This window comes from Ostrea edulis, chromosome 7 (genome assembly GCF_947568905.1).
Source record: "Ostrea edulis chromosome 7, xbOstEdul1.1, whole genome shotgun sequence".
Classification (NCBI taxonomy): domain Eukaryota; kingdom Metazoa; phylum Mollusca; class Bivalvia; order Ostreida; family Ostreidae; genus Ostrea; species Ostrea edulis.
In genome coordinates, this window is record NC_079170.1 from 37,956,260 (window position 1) to 37,979,339 (window position 23,080).

The 23,080-nt window shown below is 34.8% G+C and overlaps 1 protein-coding gene across 1 annotated transcript; it reads left to right on the forward strand.

Moving 5' to 3' along the window:
• The first annotated feature begins 9,848 nt into the window (after positions 1–9,848).
• On the forward strand, positions 9,849–20,919 carry LOC130048666 (receptor-type tyrosine-protein phosphatase alpha-like). Its single transcript, XM_056145678.1, has 13 exons — positions 9,849–9,951; positions 11,777–11,977; positions 12,343–12,546; positions 14,056–14,136; positions 14,319–14,427; positions 15,632–15,872; positions 16,121–16,208; positions 17,346–17,422; positions 17,921–17,971; positions 18,740–18,859; positions 19,067–19,212; positions 19,333–19,468; positions 20,516–20,919. The coding sequence occupies exons 1-13, from the start codon at positions 9,849–9,851 to the stop codon at positions 20,597–20,599; spliced, it is 1,641 nt and encodes a 546-aa protein (XP_056001653.1). The 3' UTR covers positions 20,600–20,919.
• The last annotated feature ends 2,161 nt before the right edge of the window (positions 20,920–23,080 follow it).

A 23,080-nucleotide genomic window follows, 5' to 3' on the forward strand; every position in this document is an offset into this window, starting at 1 on the left:
TTCACTTTGAAGCAAAAAAGGTAATTTACTCATCTACTTTGAATCCCCTGCGCTAACGCTGCATCATCACCTAAAATGACGAAAAAGAACACAGAACCCTGTGAGAAAGCATCGAATTTCAACGTACATATATGCCTGCCTACGGTATGTCGATCAAGTGCACCGTTATTCAGTGTTGTTTACAAATTCAAATGGAAAGTTCATCAAATTGATGTACTTGTTCAAAAAGAAGACGGCATGAACTGACAAGTATGCTAAGTTGTTTGTGTAGAAATTACCTTTCGTTTACCTCTTACAATATATTTAAAGGGGATATTAGGTGTGATATACATGCACTATATATCCAAGTATTGTATTTCTCAAAAGGTCATAAAGGTTGTCAGGAAATAAATTGCCAACATATAGCAGCATTCCTTTATTTAGATGCATATTTCTTCATGTCTGCTTCGGAAAGTTTTTCCATGATGTCTCAAAGTTAGTATTGGGATGCAGTATGTACAGTGCATATATTATGATGTAAGAATATCCACTGTGTGTACACATATTCATTTCTGTACTTATATTTTTCAAAATAAAAATCAGTTATGGTACATGTAATGATTTTCTTAATGCATTGATGATTAAAACTTTAGACAAAGACTTAAGAACACAATCTATGAATTTTTATGATCAAAGTTTGTCTATTTTGCATGTGCTGTACCTGTCCGTCTAGCATCTCTTGACCTTTTGGGCGAATAGAAATTTTAACAATATAAGGACATACACTATGTTTCTCTGAAATTATTTTTATCTCCTCGATATAAAGAATTCTTGCATGTTTTCCAAAATAATTTTAGAGGGGCATTAGCTGTAATTTTGTCACCAAAAATTGAATTCAATAACAATTGCTCTATATCATGTATTTCCCTAATAACACACGTATCTAATTATTTACATATCATCTGATTTTACATTTTTACTGACCACAACCAGGAACTATCAATATATGGAGATGTTTACTCCTCTTAAGCACTTGATCCCACCTCTGGTGTGTCCAGGGGTCCGTGTTTGCCCAACTATCTATTTTTTATTGCTTATAGGAGTTATGCGATTGATCACTGTTCGTTATCTTCACCTTTCATTTGGTTCTCGTAAGACTTCTTGTTAACACATTTTTACACGTTTATGATAATATAAAAATTCCTTGCATATGTTAACTCTAGACTAAAACAAACCTGAGAATATACCCCGGGATGTTTTATGGAAACAAAATTGAATGCAAATGAATCGTACCTGAAATGTCACAATAATTATCTTTTATTGAGAAACGCTTTTCATGTTCTAAAATGAAACTTACCATTCTTGGTTAAAGAGTATTTTATTTATGTTTTGGAAAGAAGGACCAAGCTCATTACAAGGGGTATAGGTAATGAAGAAATGATCAAGTTGACATGGGGTCATTTGCAATCGTTTTCTTAATATGGACGTTTTGGTTATAATTGATTAAAATTAGGAATCGTAGCTGGTACTTGATGATATCTTCCCAGATAAATATACAATAAAATCAGTATTATCTCATTTTTACAGTTTACTTAGCTAATAATTATGTTACATATGGTTTTTTTTTCAAGTCTTATGAAATTTAATTTCAGTCTAATGACAGTTGTTTAAATCAACATGATAATATTATTCTTTAGGTCTTTGGGTACAATGCCGTAATGGCCTAATAAATCTTTTGTGAAACCGAGAAATGCTCATCTTCCATTCCTATGGTTGTATGAAAGGACGGCTAGAGGAATTCAAAAATACATGGCAGGACTTAGAATCCAACCCAGGACCCGTAAACTGTCAATTTACCCACTGACTAATCTATGTTGATGTTAATGGTCCATCTGCTACATTGATGTCATCTTATATATTTCTCATTAATTTGTTTGATATGCAAATTTGACATTAAAATAATAATTAAAAAAAAAAACAAATGTTTCATATATTCACCAAAATAAAATTTGTTACAATACATGTTTAAGAAATTAAGTACATGTGTTTAATTTTTATTCCTTATGAATTATGAGATTGATCACTGTTCGCTATCTTCACTATTCGTTGAACTTACATAGACTTTAACCGCATACCAACAGCTCAACGTTTTGAAAAACTGGATGACTTGAAATTCTCCATCGTCAAATTCGCAGACGTGTGTTGCAATAATTCATTACCACTTCTATAAAAAGAAAAATGGGAAAGCAAAATGATTATGGGGCTGTAGATAAACAAGAAGCATTATTGTGTTCGTATATCTATGTTTTCGTTGCCATTTGTCAAAATATCAATCATCAAGGTCTTCATTCGAATTGAAGAATTAAATCAAAAAGAAGAATTCAAACCTCAGAATTTTTGCAGTGATGTAGGTAACTACATTAAGAGACAACTATGGTCAAGTTCAAAACAAATGAAGGGAAATTCATGCTAAAGCATAGTCTGTTTTCCGTATATCAATTCCGTTATGATACGTTATGTCATCTTCGTGTATGGAAAATGTGAATATAACCCATAGTGATCAATCTCATATCGTATGGAAACGTATTTCAGTTTCTCTTCCACAGCAAATCTGTTAAATCCACTGCAGAAATAAACAACTGTTGTGATAGAGGCAGTTAGCCAAGTCATCCTTTCCTTGCAAGTATTGCAAGAATGTCCGAGTAGAGAGATTGCATTGAGTGACCACAAAATATCAATCGTATCGAGATTGAAATTCCCTAATTATTTTGGTCCGATATTAGAAATATCAAATTCACCTCAAAAGCATGTGCAGGTAAATATGACGGCTTCATTTTCATTTCTTGGATTTTGGCCAGTACGAAAGCACGACATTGTATTATAAACTTAGATAATCAAAAGAAGTAAAGATAAAGAAATTGTCCATTTTCAGTTATCTCTCTGGCAAAAATGTACAGTGTGCATTGATTACATGGTATATATTCTAACAATTATATAACAGCTTAAGGACTGTTGCATAACTCTTTGTGAGTGATGTTTTGTGCTCAATTCTTTTATGTTAGATTTTAATGAAGATATAAGCACCAAGGAATCGTGGAATTGAAATGACTCACAACCGTAGGAATTAGGAATTGTTAAGGTACCAATGCCTTCCACGACACAAAATGTCAGTTTTTAAAGTCATATCCGAAAGACTTGTGATTCTCACATCTTAATGCCGAACTTTTGACAAAGGGATAACTACTACATATGTTATGTCTTAGGTTTGACGTGGTCATGGTACAAGTTGTGTCTCTATTTCGACCTCGCATGGATATATTGAATCGACATATGGAAGACAATTAGTATTGTTAATAGATGAAACGTCGTCGATATATTTAAATGTCAAATTGAAGGTTACAGCCAAATGTTATTTCTTCTCACGTAGAAGTTTCTGAACAATTCTGCTACATATGAATATAAAAACAGGTCAACTAACAAAGGAGCACAATTCGTGGCCATGGAAATTCCAATAAATTGTTGGAAGACCTGATCACCAAAGACCATCAAGATATTGTCAATGAGGAACTGTAGCATATTTTTTATTTCAACTTGTGCGTAAGATCAGAGATGTATTTAACAAAGTAATGTTTTGGAGGACTGATCACTAGATATGAATGTTTCCGTTTTCCATGTTTGTTGACGAAGCAACTGTCTATGATTTCAAAGTCTAGTTTTTAAGTTATAGCGAGGAATGGTTGTGTAAAGTGTTGAAATGGCATGGGTTTTAATGTTGTTGATCTGAGAAAAGTTTTGCGATTTCAAGTTAATCAAAAGTTCTATAGAACTTTTTTTAGTTTTTAGAATCCACATTTGATTAACACCACTTCTGGCATATTTAGTCGCACAGCAAGTGTTAACTTTCTCCATCAGAGCTGTTAATAGTTTCGTGAGGAGTGAAGATGGGGTTTGGTAAAGCACTCACTGGATCCAGCCATGTGTCTTTGTTTGTAATTCGGTTTATGTGTATTTTAGGAATCCAGTATAGGTACGGTAACTCGTATTCATTCGACCCACCGACTGGGATACCAAAGGTGCCTAAACTGAAGCACGGTTATGAATAATTTCATCTTTTGAAAGAATAGTTGGTATATAAGTAAGATTAAATGCCAAACATCTATGATATTGCTATCGTCCTTTTTGCAATAATCTTAATTTTATATTCGTTTTAGGAATGATCACAACTCCTTATCTTCAACTATTCATGGTGAATTAGAACAGGAAACTGAGAGTAACGTGGATTTATATCAGGAAAGGAATTTTGGGGAGGACGGAAGTTTTATTAGCACTTACCAAAGCCGCACTATAAACCCAGGGGAAATCGTCCCTCATGATTGGGCGTACCAAAGGTCTACTTCCATGAGGATGGAATATTTTATATTATCATTGTGTGTGAGTATCATGACGACTGTTGAGCTCTATCATTTACGGATTATATATTTCTATGTAACATTGCTCTCGGAATTAGTAGGTAAGTAATCATCTTTACATAAATTCATTAACTTTCCAATACAAAGGGATGTATGAATACTGTAGTAATCGGGCTCAAATGATTACAGATAAGGAGAGAAGGATTGAAAACTTGCGAACTTTGCGAAACAAATTGCATTATAATCAGATCATTTTCTTTAAAAGCAAGCAAATTTATTTATCTTTTGAATATGAAATAACCTATCCATGTAATATCTGATTCAATAGGATAGAATAAAAGGGCTTCCAGCTAGGTTTTCCATAAAAAATATTTCTATATTCTTTTTCACATATTGAGATAATAGATAGTATATCTAATAGTGGACCTGCTCTTCGTATGTTTTATATCTTTCTTGCGTTAACTCTGTGCTAAAATTACTATATTGCTTGTATTTCCTTTGCTAAAAATGTAAGGAAAAAAAAGGAATAAAAACGACGAAAACAGATTGAAATGCTTCCATCTTAACAGGGCATTGATTCATGGTGCACTTGCCAGACTTTGTACATTTAGTTGTAATGGATATTAACACTTAATAAGTTATGCCATGAATATTTTGGTTTTCTTCTTGTTGCCTTGAACTCGACATTTAGATATAAACAACGTTTTATCGATCAACAATAATCATTTTCATTCATCGATTATATATTATTTAACGTCCCTCTAGAGAATATTTCACGCATATAGAGATGTCACCTTTGCCGGTGAAGGGCTGCAACATTTACTCCTATGCTAAGCTCTTATGGCCTTTGAGCAGCAATATATCTTTATTGTGCCACACCTGCTGTGACACGGTACCTCAGCTTTTGCGGTCGCATCCAACGGACTACCCCAGTTCGTCATTTACTTACGACAAGCAAGGAGCACCCAGGAACTATTCTAACCCGGATCACCACCGCACAGAAATATTTTATTGAAAATAAATATTAATGGCAAACTAGCATCTCAACTTTATGACAAGCGGGGTGATATCAGCTTCCCCACCATCAAATCTCATATTTATGTACCAATATTCCATTATCAACTGTATATGGTGTTTATATTTTTTAACTGATTCGATACATAAGAACTTGTGATGTGTACAATCAAATTTCAAATTGAGGCCGGCTTCAGACCAAGAAGTTGATGTTACAGTTTCAACATCTCGTTTAAAGTAAGCATTTCGCAAATTCTGTGGTCGTTATGTTGATCTAGTTAGCCAATACAACTTATCATTGGAACAAATGCAGTCTAACGTATTCTATACCGATTGTTAGGCTGTTCTTGGCACAGACATTTGAGTAATGATTAATTCGATTACCAGATCAGAATATGGGACCCACGGCAAGTGTGACCGGTCGACAGGGGATGTCTACTCTTCCTATGCTCATGGCCCGACCTCTGATATACACGTATCCAAGTGTTCGTGTTTGCCGAACTCTTTATTTTGTATTCTTTACAGGAGTTATGAGATTGATCACTGTTTGTTATCTGTACCTTTATATTTCAAGGATTTCCTGATAACTGGAATGGAAACACTTGTTTTTCCTTCGTTTGATAATCACATTTCTCGACACATTGTGTTAATGGACAATTGCGATGATTCGTCGTAAAGACTGGTTCATTTGTGGCGGCCGTTTCACTAAGCAATTGTAGATCGTAAACGTGAACGTAGCACATCAAACAACCGTTTCACTATAAAAGTTACGACTTGTGTTCGACGAACATATTGATCGTAACTCTACGAGTGGTCTAGGACTGTAGTAAGTGCCCCTACATGCACGTAAACGAGCAATATCGCCGCCATGCTAGCCCTGGTCGATACCATTTTATAGCTGTGGTTACCTGACTGAGTTTGTTAACACTGTGGAGGAAGAAAACATTTATAATAACTTGCTTTAGCACAGGAATATTGTGCAGTCACAGCCCGAATTCGAAATACATTGAATATTGTAAATAATAAAAACAACAACAGTTGTCAACGGTGGTGGGCGGTGGGTGGGGATTGTTCTGTAATTGCATCAACATTCATGTGCATGTATAAATAACATTGTTTGAAATATTGAAGACTTTAATTTTGATACATGTGTTCAGAAATTAAAACTTTTCATCGATATGTAGCTCAGTTAAGGTTATTCGAGAAATATCCCAGCGATGTTTTAAATGTACCTCTGTGCACTTCGCACCATATGATGTCAAATTGAAAAATTACGGCACATCGTACACTCGGGAAAAAGCAACATGATTTTTTCTGCAATATATTCTAGATGTATTTATGCGTTTAAAAAGTGCAGGGAACAATTTTTGTCTTGCATATTAATGATATGATATATATATAGGAATGAGGACAACCCCGGTAATTCGGCGATGACTGTTGATACGTTGTTAAATTTTAGCATGTTTAATTTCAGTATGCACTTTTCATGTAAAGGATTTTTATATATTTCAGAGTATATCAATAAAAATGCAGCTGGTTACCCAAATGATCTGAACTTCTGTTCACAAGTAGGGTCTCTTGCTGCTTTAAAAAAAATAAAGTGTTACGTGATATTCCTCCTAGGCACCTGATCCCACCTAGGTACGTCCAGGGGTCTGTGTTTGCCCAACGATCTATTTTGCTTTTGTATTGCTTGTAGAAGTTATGGGATTGAACACTGTTCGTTATCTTCACCTTTCATTCAATAAATGACGTCATATGAAATTACTTTGAGGGGAATTTGCGGTAGCTAAGTCACATTCAGTATATATATATATATATATATATATATATATATATATATATATGTGTGTGTGTGTGTGTGTGTGTGTGTGTGTGTGTGTGTGTGTGTGTGTGTGTGTGTGTGTGTGTATTATCGTTTTAGTGTTTTACCGTAGCGAGTGTAATTATACCTGTGAATTCGAGGTGTAATATCACCCCATAATCATAGTGCATTATACTATGGAAGCCCTTAACCTAGTCCGTAACATTTAATCTATATCCGAGATTGATCACATGATCAGTATGCCTTTTATCACTATCTAAATGTAAATAACAAAGATCATAACACATGCACATTCTAATGATTCAATAATACAATTTTGTAGGAAGATATGATAAAATATCTTAATTAGGTAATGGGGGAGGGGGTAAAATTCGAAGTGCTACGTTTCTGTAGATTTTTATGAAAGTCGATAGCAATTGATTATAATACAAACTATATACACAAGAAAGAAATGGTTCGCCATCGGACTATTCCGACAATATTCATAAGAATTCTACCTGGGTAAATAAATGATCTGCATTATACATCATCACGTTAAGCTGAAAGTATATATGTATATATGCCTAAAAGAAAAAAAAGATAAAAATGTAAGAGGAAAATCAAGTAATTTCAGATATTAATTAAGTCTGTGAATTGTTTGAGATTGATATAAATATATGAATGGTGTTATAGCTTATTTTTACAACAAACAATAATCAAACGAGTGCATGAGAGGCGAAATCAACCAACAATGATCTCATAAATCCCACAATGAATACAAAATAAAGAGCAAACACGGGCCCTTGGACATATCAGAGTTGGGACCAATTAAGCATCCCCTGTCGATCGGTCACATCCGCTGTGTGCCTCATGTCCCAACCAGGCAAACGCAGAAATCCTCAGTCAAAATCAGTGTGCCAAGAACGACCTTACAATCGGTCTAACACACGTCAAACAGCATTTGACCCAATAAAAGGTAATATGAACAAACTAGATCATTATAATGACCATTGGATTATATTGAGATATATAAACATTGTTTGCAAGTGATAATGGAACATTGCTTCATAGAAGTTGATGATGGAGATATTGAAATCATCCCGTTTGTCTTAAAGATGAGTTGATATTTTTCAGTCAATATCGATTTTGTATGTATACATTCTTTAAAGGATGTTTGAAGAAGGACACGATTTTCGATGCATGTGTGCTCTTTGTTTTAATGTCTAGATCATTATCTTTTCATTATTTATTCGGTTTTGTTTTTGTCTTTTCAATATCATTCACTTATTGATGGAAACTTGATTCACTTCAGCACATTAATACACGGTATCTAAAATTCTATAAAATAGCTTTTTATATTCTTACATGATTATTTTTCCAATTTTAAGTTTCTTGAAAATAAAAACAAACAAACGAACAAACAAAAATAAAACCAAAACAAAAAACAAAAAAAAAACAAAAAAACAACAACAAAAAAAAACAACAAAAAAAAAACCAAGATACAAAAATGAAAAACAAAATACCAAATTCCCTATCAATCCTTTTAACATTCTAGGAATCTTCTGAACGTTAAAAAAGTGATTGGATTCAAAATTTCCAATATTTTCATTGACAACATGGAAATGTATTCATAGATTACTGCAGACGATAAGGATATATTCGTAATCATGAGAAAATAATGACTGTATATTTTTTTCTACAGTAAAATTAAATTTAAATGTACCTTTATATAGTTTAGAACTCTAACAAATCAGATGTAAATCCCAATCGTAAGAGCTAGGACCACGGCATGTTTCGTGAAATGGTCGTAGAAGTCAAAATCATCGTAAGCGTAATCGTACGTTCACGATCTAAGATCAGATCTCTAAACTTTTGCTGTCTTGGTCATTTACCTCATATTATCTGATCATACTAATTATCGTGAAATCAAATTTCCATTCGTTGCTAATTATCTAGGGACATCACCATTATTTTTGTGTCAACACGTTCAGCAGTCATCAACCAATGGTTCGTTTATTGCCAGTCTTGGTTGTGATGACGACAAGGAGACCTTCTCGCTGACCATTGATGGAGTTAATGAAGTGTGGTCTGTTGACCTGAACAATACTTTAACAATTGGTTGGATCTATGTCAGCGTTGGTACTGGTAATAACAATTTCATATTTCCTTTGATTTGCCAGTATTGCTTAATTAAAGATTGAAAGACACTGTAAAAGTGGATTATGAAATGTATGTTGAAAATACTGAGGATAAAAGAGTTTTGAAGAACTTCTGTCGACCTGAAGGAAGTAAACTAAGATCACTTCAACGATTGACAACATGTGAATATCCTAATTCTGCCATCGGGAAGGCGAATAAAATAACTATTCGTCAAATAGGAAAGGGGTCATTGAAACTTTTTGAAGTTAAACCAATTGGTAAATGCAGAGGGATGCAGTCCTAATTTCCATCAAACATATCCTCTTTATACATCATTCATTTTATTTAATTTACTTCCCTTTAAATATCTTTCTCAAAATTATATTTCATGAAGATTTTTTTCTATTTATGGTTTACTATCTCCCCGCCTTTGTTTATGAATATCTCGTTTGAGGCAAACGATAGTATTGAATTATACGAATTCCAAAGCTTTAAACGGCGACATGGACACATATTACCATTCAAATGAAAATGTCCAGGCCTCCTGGTTCCTGAAACTGGATAAAAACTATACGATGAAATGGATACTTTTATCAGTCAGGGGAGGTAAAATTTTGATAAGTCATTAAAAGCATACATGATCAAAAAAGAGATTCACAGCGGATGTGACTGGTAAAAAAGTAATGCTTATACATCCTCCTTTCCACTTGTTTCCACCTTTGTTATTTCAAGGGGTGTGTATTTATCCTATTGTCCATTCTTGGTGATGGATAATATATTTGAAATTGATTACTATTCGTTGTATTCAATTCTTTGTAAGTAATCAGGTAATAAAGATATGATTTTCATACGAACTTCACATTTTCACAAGTTATGTTTGAATCAAATGTATAGGGCTTACGGCGGGTGTGACTGGTCAACAGGGGATGATTGCTCCTCCTAGGAATCTGGTCTCACCTCTGTTATATCCAGCACTTCATGTTTGCCAAACTATATATTTTGTATTGCTTATAGGAGTTATGAGATTGATCACTGTTCGTTATATTCACCTTTCATTCATTGAACGAACCTAACTTTTCTCAATATGTTGTAATCCAATAGGGATCTGGGTTAGATGTAAAACTTTTTTGGCACGCTGTTTTGGCTATATTTAGCATCAAAATTGGCACCGTATAAGTTTTACATTATGACCCCTGGGTCGAGGCCTCTGCTGGTGGACTGTTAGTCCCCGAGGGTCTCTACAGCCCAGTAGCTAAGTACTTCGTTACTAGCTTGAAAATACGGATGTATATTAAATTGCTGTTATAAAATTTAGAAATTCATTTCAAAATTAAGGATTATCTCCCTCATGCATAGCTCTTATCCTCGGATGAATTTGGCTCCACTTTTTTGGCACGCTGTTTTTGGCTATATTTAGCTCTAAAACTTCATAGTTATTTCGGATTTCAAACATTTCGTTTGAGCATCACTGAAGAGACATTATTTGTCGAAATGCGCATCTGGTGCATCAAAATTGGTACCGCATAAGTTTTACATACAATTATTGTCAAGTGGGACAAATATAAAAATGATAATTTGGGTGGTATCTATTAACTGAAACTGCCTCATTTTTGTTCACGTAACAGCGCTCGTAGCTCGTTCTTCGCTACATGTACATGTATAAGGGTTAACTTCATAACTGAATTATCCTGCATTTTTCTCTCATTCAGAACTTCTCCCACTTTGGAAACAAATTATACTTGTGTTTTGTAATGATAATAACAATGATTTATTCTATTCTTTGATATTGATGAGTGATCTGCAGTTTTCCTATTTTCGCAGTTGATAATCCCGATATTTGTACTTTATAAATTAAATTTCTGATAATATTGTAAAACTTATACGGTACCAATTGTGAAGCACCAGATGCGCATTTCGATAAATAATGTCTATTCAGTGATGCTCAACCGAAATGTTTGAAATCCGAAAAAACAATAATAAGGAAGTTTACTTTTAGTCTTACGCACACGTTCCTTTTTTTTCATTTTGCCTTGCTATGAAAATCGATCCTTTGACTTTGGTGTTCCGAATGAAAGTGAACGGTAAACGCACGGTGGACACTTTGTCAACGGAGAGCGCATGATGAAGGCACAGAGAACGCACGGTGAACGCACGGTGAGAGAACGTAGAAATGGTCAAATAAAACGTTTGAGAGACTGTAAGCAATACAAAATAAATAGTTGGGAAAACACGGATCACTGGACACACCAGAGGTGGGGTTAGGTGTCTAGGAGGAGTAAGCATCATCTGTCGACTGGTCACACCCGCTGTGAGCCCTATATCGTGACCAGGTAAACGGAGTTATCCGTGGTCAAAATCAGTGTGCCAAGAATGAACTGTACTCACTCATGTATTATTTCACATTGATTTGAAATATTCTCTCCTATATCAGGACATTATGAAGTACACGTTACAGATGGTAACCTAACAACAAGCACGCCCACACTGTGTCGGAATTTCAGTTTTACCGGACCAAATTCCTTAAAGAAAAACAACAAGGCCTTGGAATGTTCCACAGAAATGACAGGGGATACAATTGTCATGACAAGAACAGATTTTGGACCATTGAGGCTGTTTGACTTGTATCCCATAAGTAAATATGTTTGGATATCTATAATTCATTAATACTTTGTCAGTAATGAATCTTTGATCTTCCAGTCTATAATATTTATCGATCTAAGTATTGTGAAATTTAAACTACTTTTAAACATGACAAACATAGAAAATAGTTTGAGTCACATAAATATAAAAATAGTCACATAGAAGAAAAATAAATATTTGATAGTTATTGTGATATGATGGGAGCAAACATTATCTCTGTAAAATAATCTCGATTATCAGAGATATGATTCTAATTCCAGTTACCCCTATTTCAAGAGCATGTATCAAAGGAGATATTCTATTTAAAACAGGTATCAAATCATTGCCTGTCTTACTGTAATGCAACTATACTTTTAGTTTGTCCCGAAAACCACTACGGACCAAACTGCACTAAATGCAAAGCAGAGTGTATACCCTGTAGTCCTATCACTGGTGTATGTTTGAATTCGATGTGTGACCAAAAAACAGGTAGATGTGAAGATTGGAAAACAGAAATGGTTACATACAGTACCGCCTCTGACGAAGACACACCTAGTACTAAGGAAATGAACGTCATTCAAGGTATCCTCTAATATTTTATAATTACTCCAATATCATTCTGTTAGTGTGTACTGAAGGTTTTATTCATAAGATGGGGGTTATTGTGGCAAAAATATGATATTAATATTAAACATATCAAATGCAAAGATAATGTTATTGTAGCTCATCATGAATGCGCCTTGATTATTATTTTTTTATCTTTGCTTTTTGTCGTTTGATTCGACGCAGAAACTTCATTTCAATATAGATACATTGTAAATCGTGTGGTATTAGGCACTCGGTTAGAAGATATTAAGCTAAATATCAGCATTACTTTGAGTGAACTTGACAGCCTATTGGTGACAGTTTTGTGCATCAATTCCTCGCGATATTAAACCAGCATTGGGTACCGATAGTGTATACTTATTATAAGGTAATGGTTTCTTATCCTTATGAAAGGTGAAGATAACGAATAGTGATCAATCTCATAACTCCTACAAGCAATACAAAATAGATAGTTAGGCAAACACGTACCCCTGGGCACACCAGAGGTGGGATCAAGTGCCACGGAGGAGTAAGCATCCCCTGTCGACCAGCCACACCAGCCGTGATCCATACATCCTGATAAGGTAAACGGAGTTATCCTCAGCCAAATCAGTGTGCCAAGAACGACTTAACAATCGGTATGAAGCACACCAGACAGCATATGACCCAATGATAGGTTGTATTGACGAACTAGATCGTTATAACGACCATATAATTTACGAAATGCTGACTTCAATCGAAACTGTTGAAACCCCTGTACCATCAACTTGTTTGTCAGTAGCTTACCCCGATTTAAAAACTGACTATACACAGATCAAGCTCTTACATGTCGAATTAGTTGAGATATATAAACACCATATGCAGGTGATATATTCCTCATGTAACATGTCTAATTATTTTATCACTTCTGGTTTTCTAAACACATTATAAATAGATTGTATAAGATATTTGAATATGTTTATGCTTAATTCTTACTAGTCATAGGGTAGGTTCTGACCCATTAGAATAAGAGTTATGTAATTGATTACTTGTCGTTAACTTTACGTGTTCAGCACATATAATACCGTTCTTTATATGCTGATTTTGACTACGAGTTGCTCCGTTTATCTGATCAAGATATATGCTTTTAAGCGAAGTAACTGATCAACAGTAGATATTTGATTTTTGTCCTTTACTTGCTTTTGTATCTTTTATATGATTTATGAGTATGATTTTTTGATTTTCTTTTGTACATATGCTTAACTATATAAAGTAAATTTCTATTTAAGAATGTATTTCCGATTTGTATCAGTGAATAATGAAAAGAATCATGCTAAGAACTTTACTATATATCAGACAGAACATGCATTCTATCAACAATTTTGAAAGTGGTTATTGCAAATCTTCATGACGTATAAGACTTTTTATTCCAGGCTTTCATTAAATCCACACCAATTTAGTATAAACAAAACTAGTTATTGAAATAAAGCATTTTAAAAACCATTAATAAAAATCGGTAATCTGAAGATTTGAAAACAGAAAGGGCTACACACAGCACCATCGCAGATGAAGACACACCTATTACTAAGGAAATGGACGACATACAAGGTATATTCTAATATCTTGTAATCAACCTGAAATCACTCTGTCAGCGTGTAGTGAAGTTTTGACATGATTATCTTGTGTTCATAAAAAATGAGCAAACAGTATTATACATATACATTTTTTTTTAAATTGATATGTTGTATGAGTATTATGGACATATGTAAAACATTAACATAATTCTTTAGAGGTCAGCTCCAACAGAGGGGACCAGACTCAGTCCATCATAGTGCTGTTTGTTCTCGTGGTGATAGCTGTGGTTTTGGTTTTTATTGTGGCTTTCCGCTTTAAAAAAAGGTAACCGTTTCACATATCACCGAACAAGTTCAATAATAGAAAAATCCATAGATATCCAAGTCAGCATTTTGCAAATTATATGGTCGTTATATATGTAAGACTCCAAAGTGTGATGACACTCCAAAGTGCGATTGTCACGTCAAAGTGCGATAGTCTGCGCCAAACCCCGATGGTGTGACACGCCAAAGTGCGATGATCCACAATCATGCGGCAAAGTGCGATGGTATGACACGCCAAAGAGCGATGGTGTGAGACTAATGTACCATAGAGCGATGGTGTGACACTGGCAAAATCCGACGGCACACACTAATGCTCAAAAGTGAGAGGGAGTGACACGCGTAAGGTCATTGGTTTATAAACGAAACAGTGTTTTGGTACCGACTGTACCAACCGTGCGTTGTTCCAAAAAAATATCAGTGCAAAATCCATCCAAAAAATAAGAAACTGGCATTTCATTTATACGGTATTATTGTGAAAGACGTTAAGAATGATGTCACAATGAGGTGACATTACAAACGTTACTGAACCCCGCACGTTCGGCCTTTGGTGTGATCATCGAACTTTGGCATCTGTAACGTTAACAAACCATCGCACTTTGGCTCAGACCCTCGCACTTTGGGTTGATCATCGCACATTGGAGCGACTATCGCATTTAAGAGTCTTACATATATATGATGATCTAGTTTGTTAAACTGTTATTGGGTGAAATGTTGTCTGACCTGTTTCATGCCGATTTATTTGCAGTTCTTGATTTTGATTATGGATAATTTCTAGGCACACGATCCCGACTCTGATATATTCAGGGGTCCGTGTTTGCCCTATCTATTATTTTTGTATGCGATTTTATATGAGATGTGCTATCGTCACCTTTCTTAAACAGCCTTATTATTGATTGCTATGATTTCCTCAAGCTGTGGGCTCTATAAAGAGCATGGGTTACAAAATTAATTAAAGTTGTAAATTCTACTGGCGATATGTGCGTTTCTGTAGATTGCTTATTTTACGGGGGTATTTTACACCGCGAAATGATTAGTAGACGAAAAATCGTGAGAACATGGATTCGCTAGTGACTTGTTGATTAGAGTTCATTTACATATATCTCAGCAATATGTAGGAATATACCGTACATATAACACTGATTCGGAATTACTGTTTCTTGACGTCTTAAAATTTGTAAATTGCCTACAATTTGTGTTCATTTAAGAACGAAAACACCAAAAGTGCAAATCAATGAGGAAAATGTCTTTTCCGTGGAATTACATGGAGTAGAATCACGAAACGAATACGAACTAGAGGAGATTCCCCAGAACGAGGTTGGCGATGTTGAGGATGAAATCATCACCGTAGAGTACAGTAATCTGACGTCACAAAGGGTCTCCATTGATCAGTTCATCAGAGAATTACCAGAAAAAAGAAGCAACGGAATCCTGGAGAAAGAATTCGATGTTTGCATTCAGTTTTATCATGAATCTCGTACTCTAAGTATTCATCAAGGACTTATTAAGTCACCAAAGCACTTATAGTATATTTTCTGGTAATGATAAAAACACAAACCTATTTTCCCTTCATGAAAACATGTACACCACTCAATAAGTCGCACATGTATATTGTATCATTAAATGAATGAAATAAACTCTGATCTTTTTCCTTCATACAGAATTTAATGTATTTGCATCTTTCTGGTTGATTATAGGAACTTCCTACTGGACTACTAGAGTCCTATTCCAATGCTCTGAAGGCTTCCAGTAGAAAGGGGAATCGATACAAAGGAATTTATCCATGTGAGTACACACTTAATGACCTGTGCGACGTTTTTTACATTTTGTCTGGGAAAAACATTATTGTGATTATTGAAAAATAAATTCGATTTTCGAAAATTACATCTTGTATGTAAGGTGAAGATAACGAACAGTGATCAATCTCATAACTCCTACAAGCAATACAAAATAGATAGTTTGGCAAACACGGACCCCTGGACACACCAGAGGTGGGATCAGGTGCCTAGGAGGAGTAAGCATCCCCTGTTGACCGGTCACATCCGCCGTGAGCCCCATATCCTGATCAGGTAATCGGGGTTATCCGCAGTCAAAATCAGTGTGCCAAGAACGGCTTAACAATCGGTATGAAACACGTCAGACAGCATTTGACCCAATGCGAGGTTGTATTGACGAACTAGATTGTTATAACGACCATATAATTTGCGAAATGCTGACTTCAATCGAGACTGTTGAAATCCCTGTACCATCTATTTGTTTGTCAGTAGCTTACCTCGATTTAAAAACTGACTATACCCAGAACAAGCTCTTGCATATCGAATCAGTTGAGATATATAAACATGCATGAATTGCGACGTTTTTCGCAAGCAATCTTTAAAGGAAGCACTAACGTGCTTCATGAAGTATGCTGGTGGAAAACGTCCCAGTTCATGCCCTCATGTATTTTCAGAACTGAAATTGTTTTCTTAAGTATTCACCATTTTAGTGTTAAGACTTGTTCAAATCTCATGGACATTTCTTCTCACGTCTCCAGTTTATAAGGAAGAAATTTGTTAAGTACTTCTTACTTACTCGTTATGTCATTTTAAGAACATTCACGACATGCATGAGAGTTTTGAGATTTTTTTTAATCCATTTTCATTAATTTCTTCGATTTGAAGAATGTTTTTATTAATAGATAGATAATTAGATATATAGATAAACAGACAGATGGATGAACATCAGACTTGGTGGCTTAGTGGTTAGATAACCTAACTAGCCATACAAAGGTTTGAGGTTTGATACCCGATTGTTCCAAAGTATTTTCTCTGCCTCTTTGATACAGTAATGTACAATTATTCAACTTCCTGTAATATACAATAGCTTTCTTTACATATGTACTTGCATCAATCAGAAATTATTTCTATTGATTATCCTTTTTAGATGATTATAATTGCGTGAAATTGATGAGAACATATGCAAATGAGAACGATGACTTTGTCAATGCATCTTACATACATGTAAGTATGTCATTACAATACTTACAAAATCACTAGACATCATTTCTAATATAATATGAATGAATAATTCCTAGATTTCGGATTGGCTGATACCTACAGCAGCACTAGAGGCCACTTGTTATATTTCCTTGAATGGATTTCCCACGCGCTAAATACCATAACAATCAAACAAACAAGGAAGTTATATCTTTCAAGCGAGGTCAAGTTTCAGTGATTTATTTTCAGGGTTTCAACAAAGAGCGAGCGTACATAGCCGCACAAGGTAGACCCACTATTATAGAAAATACATTTACATTTTCAAAAACAAGTCACTGATGCAAACAATTGAATTCTTTAACCCTTAATGCTACTGGATGGATAAGAACTATTTTTAAGAAAACTCACATATTTGTGGTTATTTCATCAAAATTGATTAAGAATCTATCACTAAACCTTAAAACACACATAGGTCCTTTTAATCACAAGACGTTAGAGGATTTCTGGACGATGATCTGGCAGAATGACGTCACAAGGATCGTCATGCTGACCAACCTTTACGAAGGAGATAGGGTAACTGCTCTAGAATTGGTAGAATGACTATTTGAATTATTGGCGTTTTTATATTGGTTAAGATATGATCCAGATGGCAGAAAATCTTAATGAAAGATAACAAACGAATATCCAGAAAGAAAATGTGGTAGACGAGTATGTTATGGGGCAAAATGTCAATAACACAATTAAAAAAAAGCATTTGTTTACAATAAACAATCTCAACTTCCAGTCATTTATATCCATAAAGTAGCATCCGTTATTTGATTACTGCTGAGCTGAATTCAGTCACAAGAATAAATCTTGTCATGGCACCGTTGAAATGTGAAATCCCAAATCAGTTTAGTACAGTTTAGAGTAATGTGAGGTTATAATTTAAACATTGCAGTTCTAACTACAAATTATAGAGTCTGTTTATATTGAAGAACAATTCTAGAAGGGTCTGTTTTACAAAGCAGAATATGAAATTGGTTACTAATGAAAGCTCCCAAATATTTCGTTAGTCACTTTATTAAAATAGCCATTCATAAAAACATTCATGAGTTGATATCAATAAGCAATGATTGGATAATGACTACAGTAAGCATGCACTTCATTACAATAGACAGGGAAAATACTGATTAAATTCAAATCATTTTATTCGAATGCAGATAGGTAAAACTCAAGTTATGTCTCTGAAATTGGATAGTATCCATATCAAACATATCTGTGTATTGTTTTTCTTTAAATCAAACACTCTAATAATCTAACCGTTTGCTCTCTTAAACCATTGAGGTCTACGTGTTTCAGATGAAGTTTCTGAAGTACTGGCCGGACACGGATCTGGACATCGGTCAATACACCATAAGACTGGACAATGTGGATGTGTACGACCACTACGTGCTGAGATATATGGTTGTTCATTGTCAGGTGCTTATGTCTTCTGTTTTCTACATCACACAAAAATGTCTATTGAACTTTAATCATTCTTTGACATTTGTTAAAACTGCTACAGTTAGCATACCTTATAATTAATATCCATATCGTCATGTGGAGTATATCCCTTTCTAACATTAACCTGTACTTGTATTCATTCTAAAATGTTACATTCTATACATGTACATAATTACAATGCAGGAAGAGGAGAAGAAAGTGACCCAGTTTCACTTCACCACCTGGCCAGACAATTCCATTCCTGATGATCCGACGTCACTCTTTTACTTCCGTAACCTGGTCAGAAATGGATTGACCACATCTGATGGACCGATAGTCGTTCATTGCAGGTATACGAGTTAGGTGTTACCTATCATTGAAATAAGATTCTTACGTACAGTGTAGTTCATTATATAAAACAGCTTCATATCAGGGAACACCTTATCATATCATTATCTTTGATCTTGTAGTGCTGGAATTGGGAGAACTGGAACATTCATATCATTTGATTACCTCCTGGAAGAGGGCGCTGCAGAACAGACAGTTGATGTCAAGGGGTACATTGCTTCTTTAAGACAGCAGCGCGGAGGATCTGTGCAAACTTGTGTAAGGCCCATATATATGTTGACAATATCACATGCTTCAGGGTATCCTAGCAGTACCATTACCAACGTTCAGATTAGTATGGTCACTTCAGTCAGTGTGCTTTCACACTACCCGTATCTATTTGCCGTCTTCCGTCATGTATTGCGCGTCTCTGTGTGTTGTTTGTCGTACATATTTGAAAGAAAAGAGTTAATACAAAGAACAGTGATCAATCTCATATAATCTATAACGAAAACAAAGTTTACAAGAATGCAAACATGAACTCCAGAAAACTCCAGAGGTCGACTCTGGGCCCAGGGGGGAGTGATTATCTCCTACTGATAGGTCACACCGCCATGATTCCTATATTTCAATCAGCTAACATCAGCATGTAAGCCACGACACAACAATTGGCGTGAAAGACTTTGGCGATTATTCAACCCAACGATAGTTTGTATCAGCAAATAACATCATTACAACGAGCTTTGAGTTTTCAAACCGCTGATTTGAAGCACATTAAAACTTATTTGTGTCTATACCCTGTATTGGAATATGATGCTGAACAAGCTGAAGTAATCCTGTTTATCATGAAGTTGAGTAGTCAGTTTACCTTTTGCGTCTTTGTTAAATAAATATTGAAATGAGAAGATAAAATATGCCCCATAATAATGCAAAAGAGGTCAATTAGTAAAGGAGCACAATTGATGTTCATGAAAGTTACAAAACACTGCTGAATGGAAGACTTCTTCGAAATCGTTTATGAGCAACTCCATTATCTTTTTACATCGATTTCAGAGTATATGTGCGTAAAATCAGAGTAAAGTTTAGCGAAGTAATATTTAGGATGACCGATCAAAGATTTTAGTATTTCCGTGTTCCACTTTCATAATGAAATTCTGATAATTTCTCTTTTCCTGTACTCAGAAAGATCCAGGCCAACATACATTTTCCGGTGTTGACGTTTTCCTTTTTATGACAAATATATTTTGCTAGAGCTTTAATTTTGAGATTTAGAAAAATTTGAAGTAGGATATATATATATTAAACATGTTGCTTGTATTATTTCAGGACCAGTACATCTTTCTTCATGAGGCACTTATGGAAGGAATTTCAAACAGCAATGTTCACCATGGTTGTCTATCTGTGTTGTAACATATGGGTATATGAGAAAAATATAACATACTTACACACAAATAGTTTGCTTCATTTTCACATAAGGAGACATCAATATGACAAGAGTGTTTCGATGTCACGTAACAGGAACATAAGAATACCAAAGTACACTTCATTCCGTCGTGCATTGTTCATTTGTATATTCTATGCAGATTATTGTTTCAAAGTATGATTTTCTTCATGTCTTATTTAAAAAAAAATCTCATTCCTAATCAGATATTTTAAATTTTTCTTTACGAGACCACGTTTTACTTGTTACTCATTTTGACTGTGCGTCATACATTGACATAAAGAATAGGGATTCACTAGTTGTTGGGTTTTTTTTTTTTACATTCTTACGACACACCCATGGCATTTGAATAGATCGTTGGAATTCAACTGAATCGAAAATACCTTGTTACTGATTATTATGCACAGCTGTCCAATTCTGAATGCTTAAACTAAAAGCATTCCGTTTTAAGAAAGGTGAAGATAACGAATGGTATTCAAACTCATAACTCCTATAAGAAATACAAAATAGATAGTTGGGAAGCACGGACCTATTAGTAAACCTGAGGTCGGATGAGGTCGTTATGAGGAGTAAGTATCACCTGTCCACTGGTAACACCCACCGTGAGCCTTACATCTTGATCACGTAAACGGATTAATCCGTAGTGAAGATCAGTGTGCCACGAACGGCCTAACTATCAGTATGAAACACGTCAGACAACATCTGACCCAATGAGAGGTTGCATTGGCAAACTAGATCATTGTAAATGCTGACTTTAAACGGGACTGTTAAAATCCCATTAACATCAACTTGTTTGTCATTAGCCTGTCCGATTTGAAAAGTTATCATACGTAAAACAAGCTCTTACGTATCGAATCAGTTGCGTGGTATAAACACCATATGTCATAATAATGAAACATTGCTATAAAGATATGGCAAGTTAAAGATGAAGAAGCTGAAATCATTCCGTTTCTCATCAAGTTGAGTTGTTAGTTTACCGTTGATACCTATTTTCAATCAACTATATGAGAGCGATGTAGAAGTGGGGATTCTGTAGTGTCTTTTTTTTTTTTTTGGTTTCATAGTATAAAATCGATGTATGAATGAAAATGGTATATGTACATGTATATATATATATATATATATATATATATATATATATATATAGTTTGTAAATAAAGAATTAGGTATTTGATACAGTAATTACATCCAATAATAAAAGTCAAGAAACACAAAACTCGAATAACATTTCACTGTTAGCGCTTTCGGCTTTAATGCCTCTTCAGACAGTTATAAAATGTCTGAAGAGGCATTAAAGCCGAAAGCGCTAACAGTGAAATGTTATTCGAGTTTTGTGTTTCTTGACTTTTATTATTGGATATATATATATATATATATATATATATATATATATATATATATATACATATGATGTGTAGATGAAAGGTGAGGATGACGAATAGTGATCAATGCAAGGTGAAGATAACGAACAGTGATCAATCTCACAACTCCTACAAGCAATACAAAACAGACAGTTGGGCAAACACGGACCCCTGGACACACCAGAGGTGGGATCAGGTGCTTGGGAGAGTAAGCATCCCCTGTCAACCGATCACATCCGCCGTGAGCCCTATATCTTGATCATTTAAACGTAGTTATTCTTAGTCAAAATGAGTGTGCTAAGAACGGCCTAACTATCCGTATGAAACACGTTAGACAGTATTTGATAGGTTGTATTGGCAAACTAGATCGTTATAACGACCATAGAATGTTCGAAATGCTGACTTTAAAGGAGACTGTTGAACCCTTGTACCATTAATTTGTTTGTAAGTAGTCTGCCTCAATTTAACAACTGGTCATACGCAGAATAAGTTCTGCCTTATAGAGCTAGTTGAGAGATATAAACACAATATGCAGGTGATAATAGAATATTGCTACATAAATATGGAAGTTGACGATGGACACCCTGAAGTCATCCCATTTGTTATCAAGTTGAGTGAGTAGTTTGCTGTTAATATCTTATTTCATTAACATGTCTAAGTATAAAGCAGAAGTGGACGACTCTGTGGTGTCCTTTATTTCGAGGTCACTGGGATATATTGAATCAACATTTCAATGAAAATTATCATTTCTAAGGGATAATATGTAGTAGATACATGTATATCTAAATGTCGAATTGAAGGCAACAGCAAGAGATTATTTCCTTTCACGTCGAACCTTTTGAATGAATTCTGCTTCATAGGAGTATTAAAAATGGCCAGGTAACAAAAGAAGCAAAATTCGTGGCCAGGGGAATTCCAACTCATTATCGGAAGACCTGATCACCAATGACTACGAAGATGTTGTCAATAGAGAACGCCAGCATATTCTTTGTTTCAACTTCATAGTACCTGTGTGTAAATCAAAGTAGTGTTTAACAAAGTAGTTTTTGGATGTCTGATCACTAGATATGAATATTTCCTTTTTCCACT

What these genes read in the sequence shown, in the direction of transcription:
- LOC130048666 (XM_056145678.1), top strand. Translation starts at nt 9,849, where the DNA reads ATGGACACATATTACCATTCAAATGAAAATGTCCAGGCCTCCTGGTTC. An exon ending in GTTTGACTTGTATCCCATAA is followed by an intron (nt 11,978 to 12,342) that starts GTAAATATGTTT and finishes CTATACTTTTAG; the next exon opens with TTTGTCCCGAAAACCACTAC. An exon ending in ACCTTTACGAAGGAGATAGG is followed by an intron (nt 17,972 to 18,739) that starts GTAACTGCTCTA and finishes TACGTGTTTCAG; the next exon opens with ATGAAGTTTCTGAAGTACTG.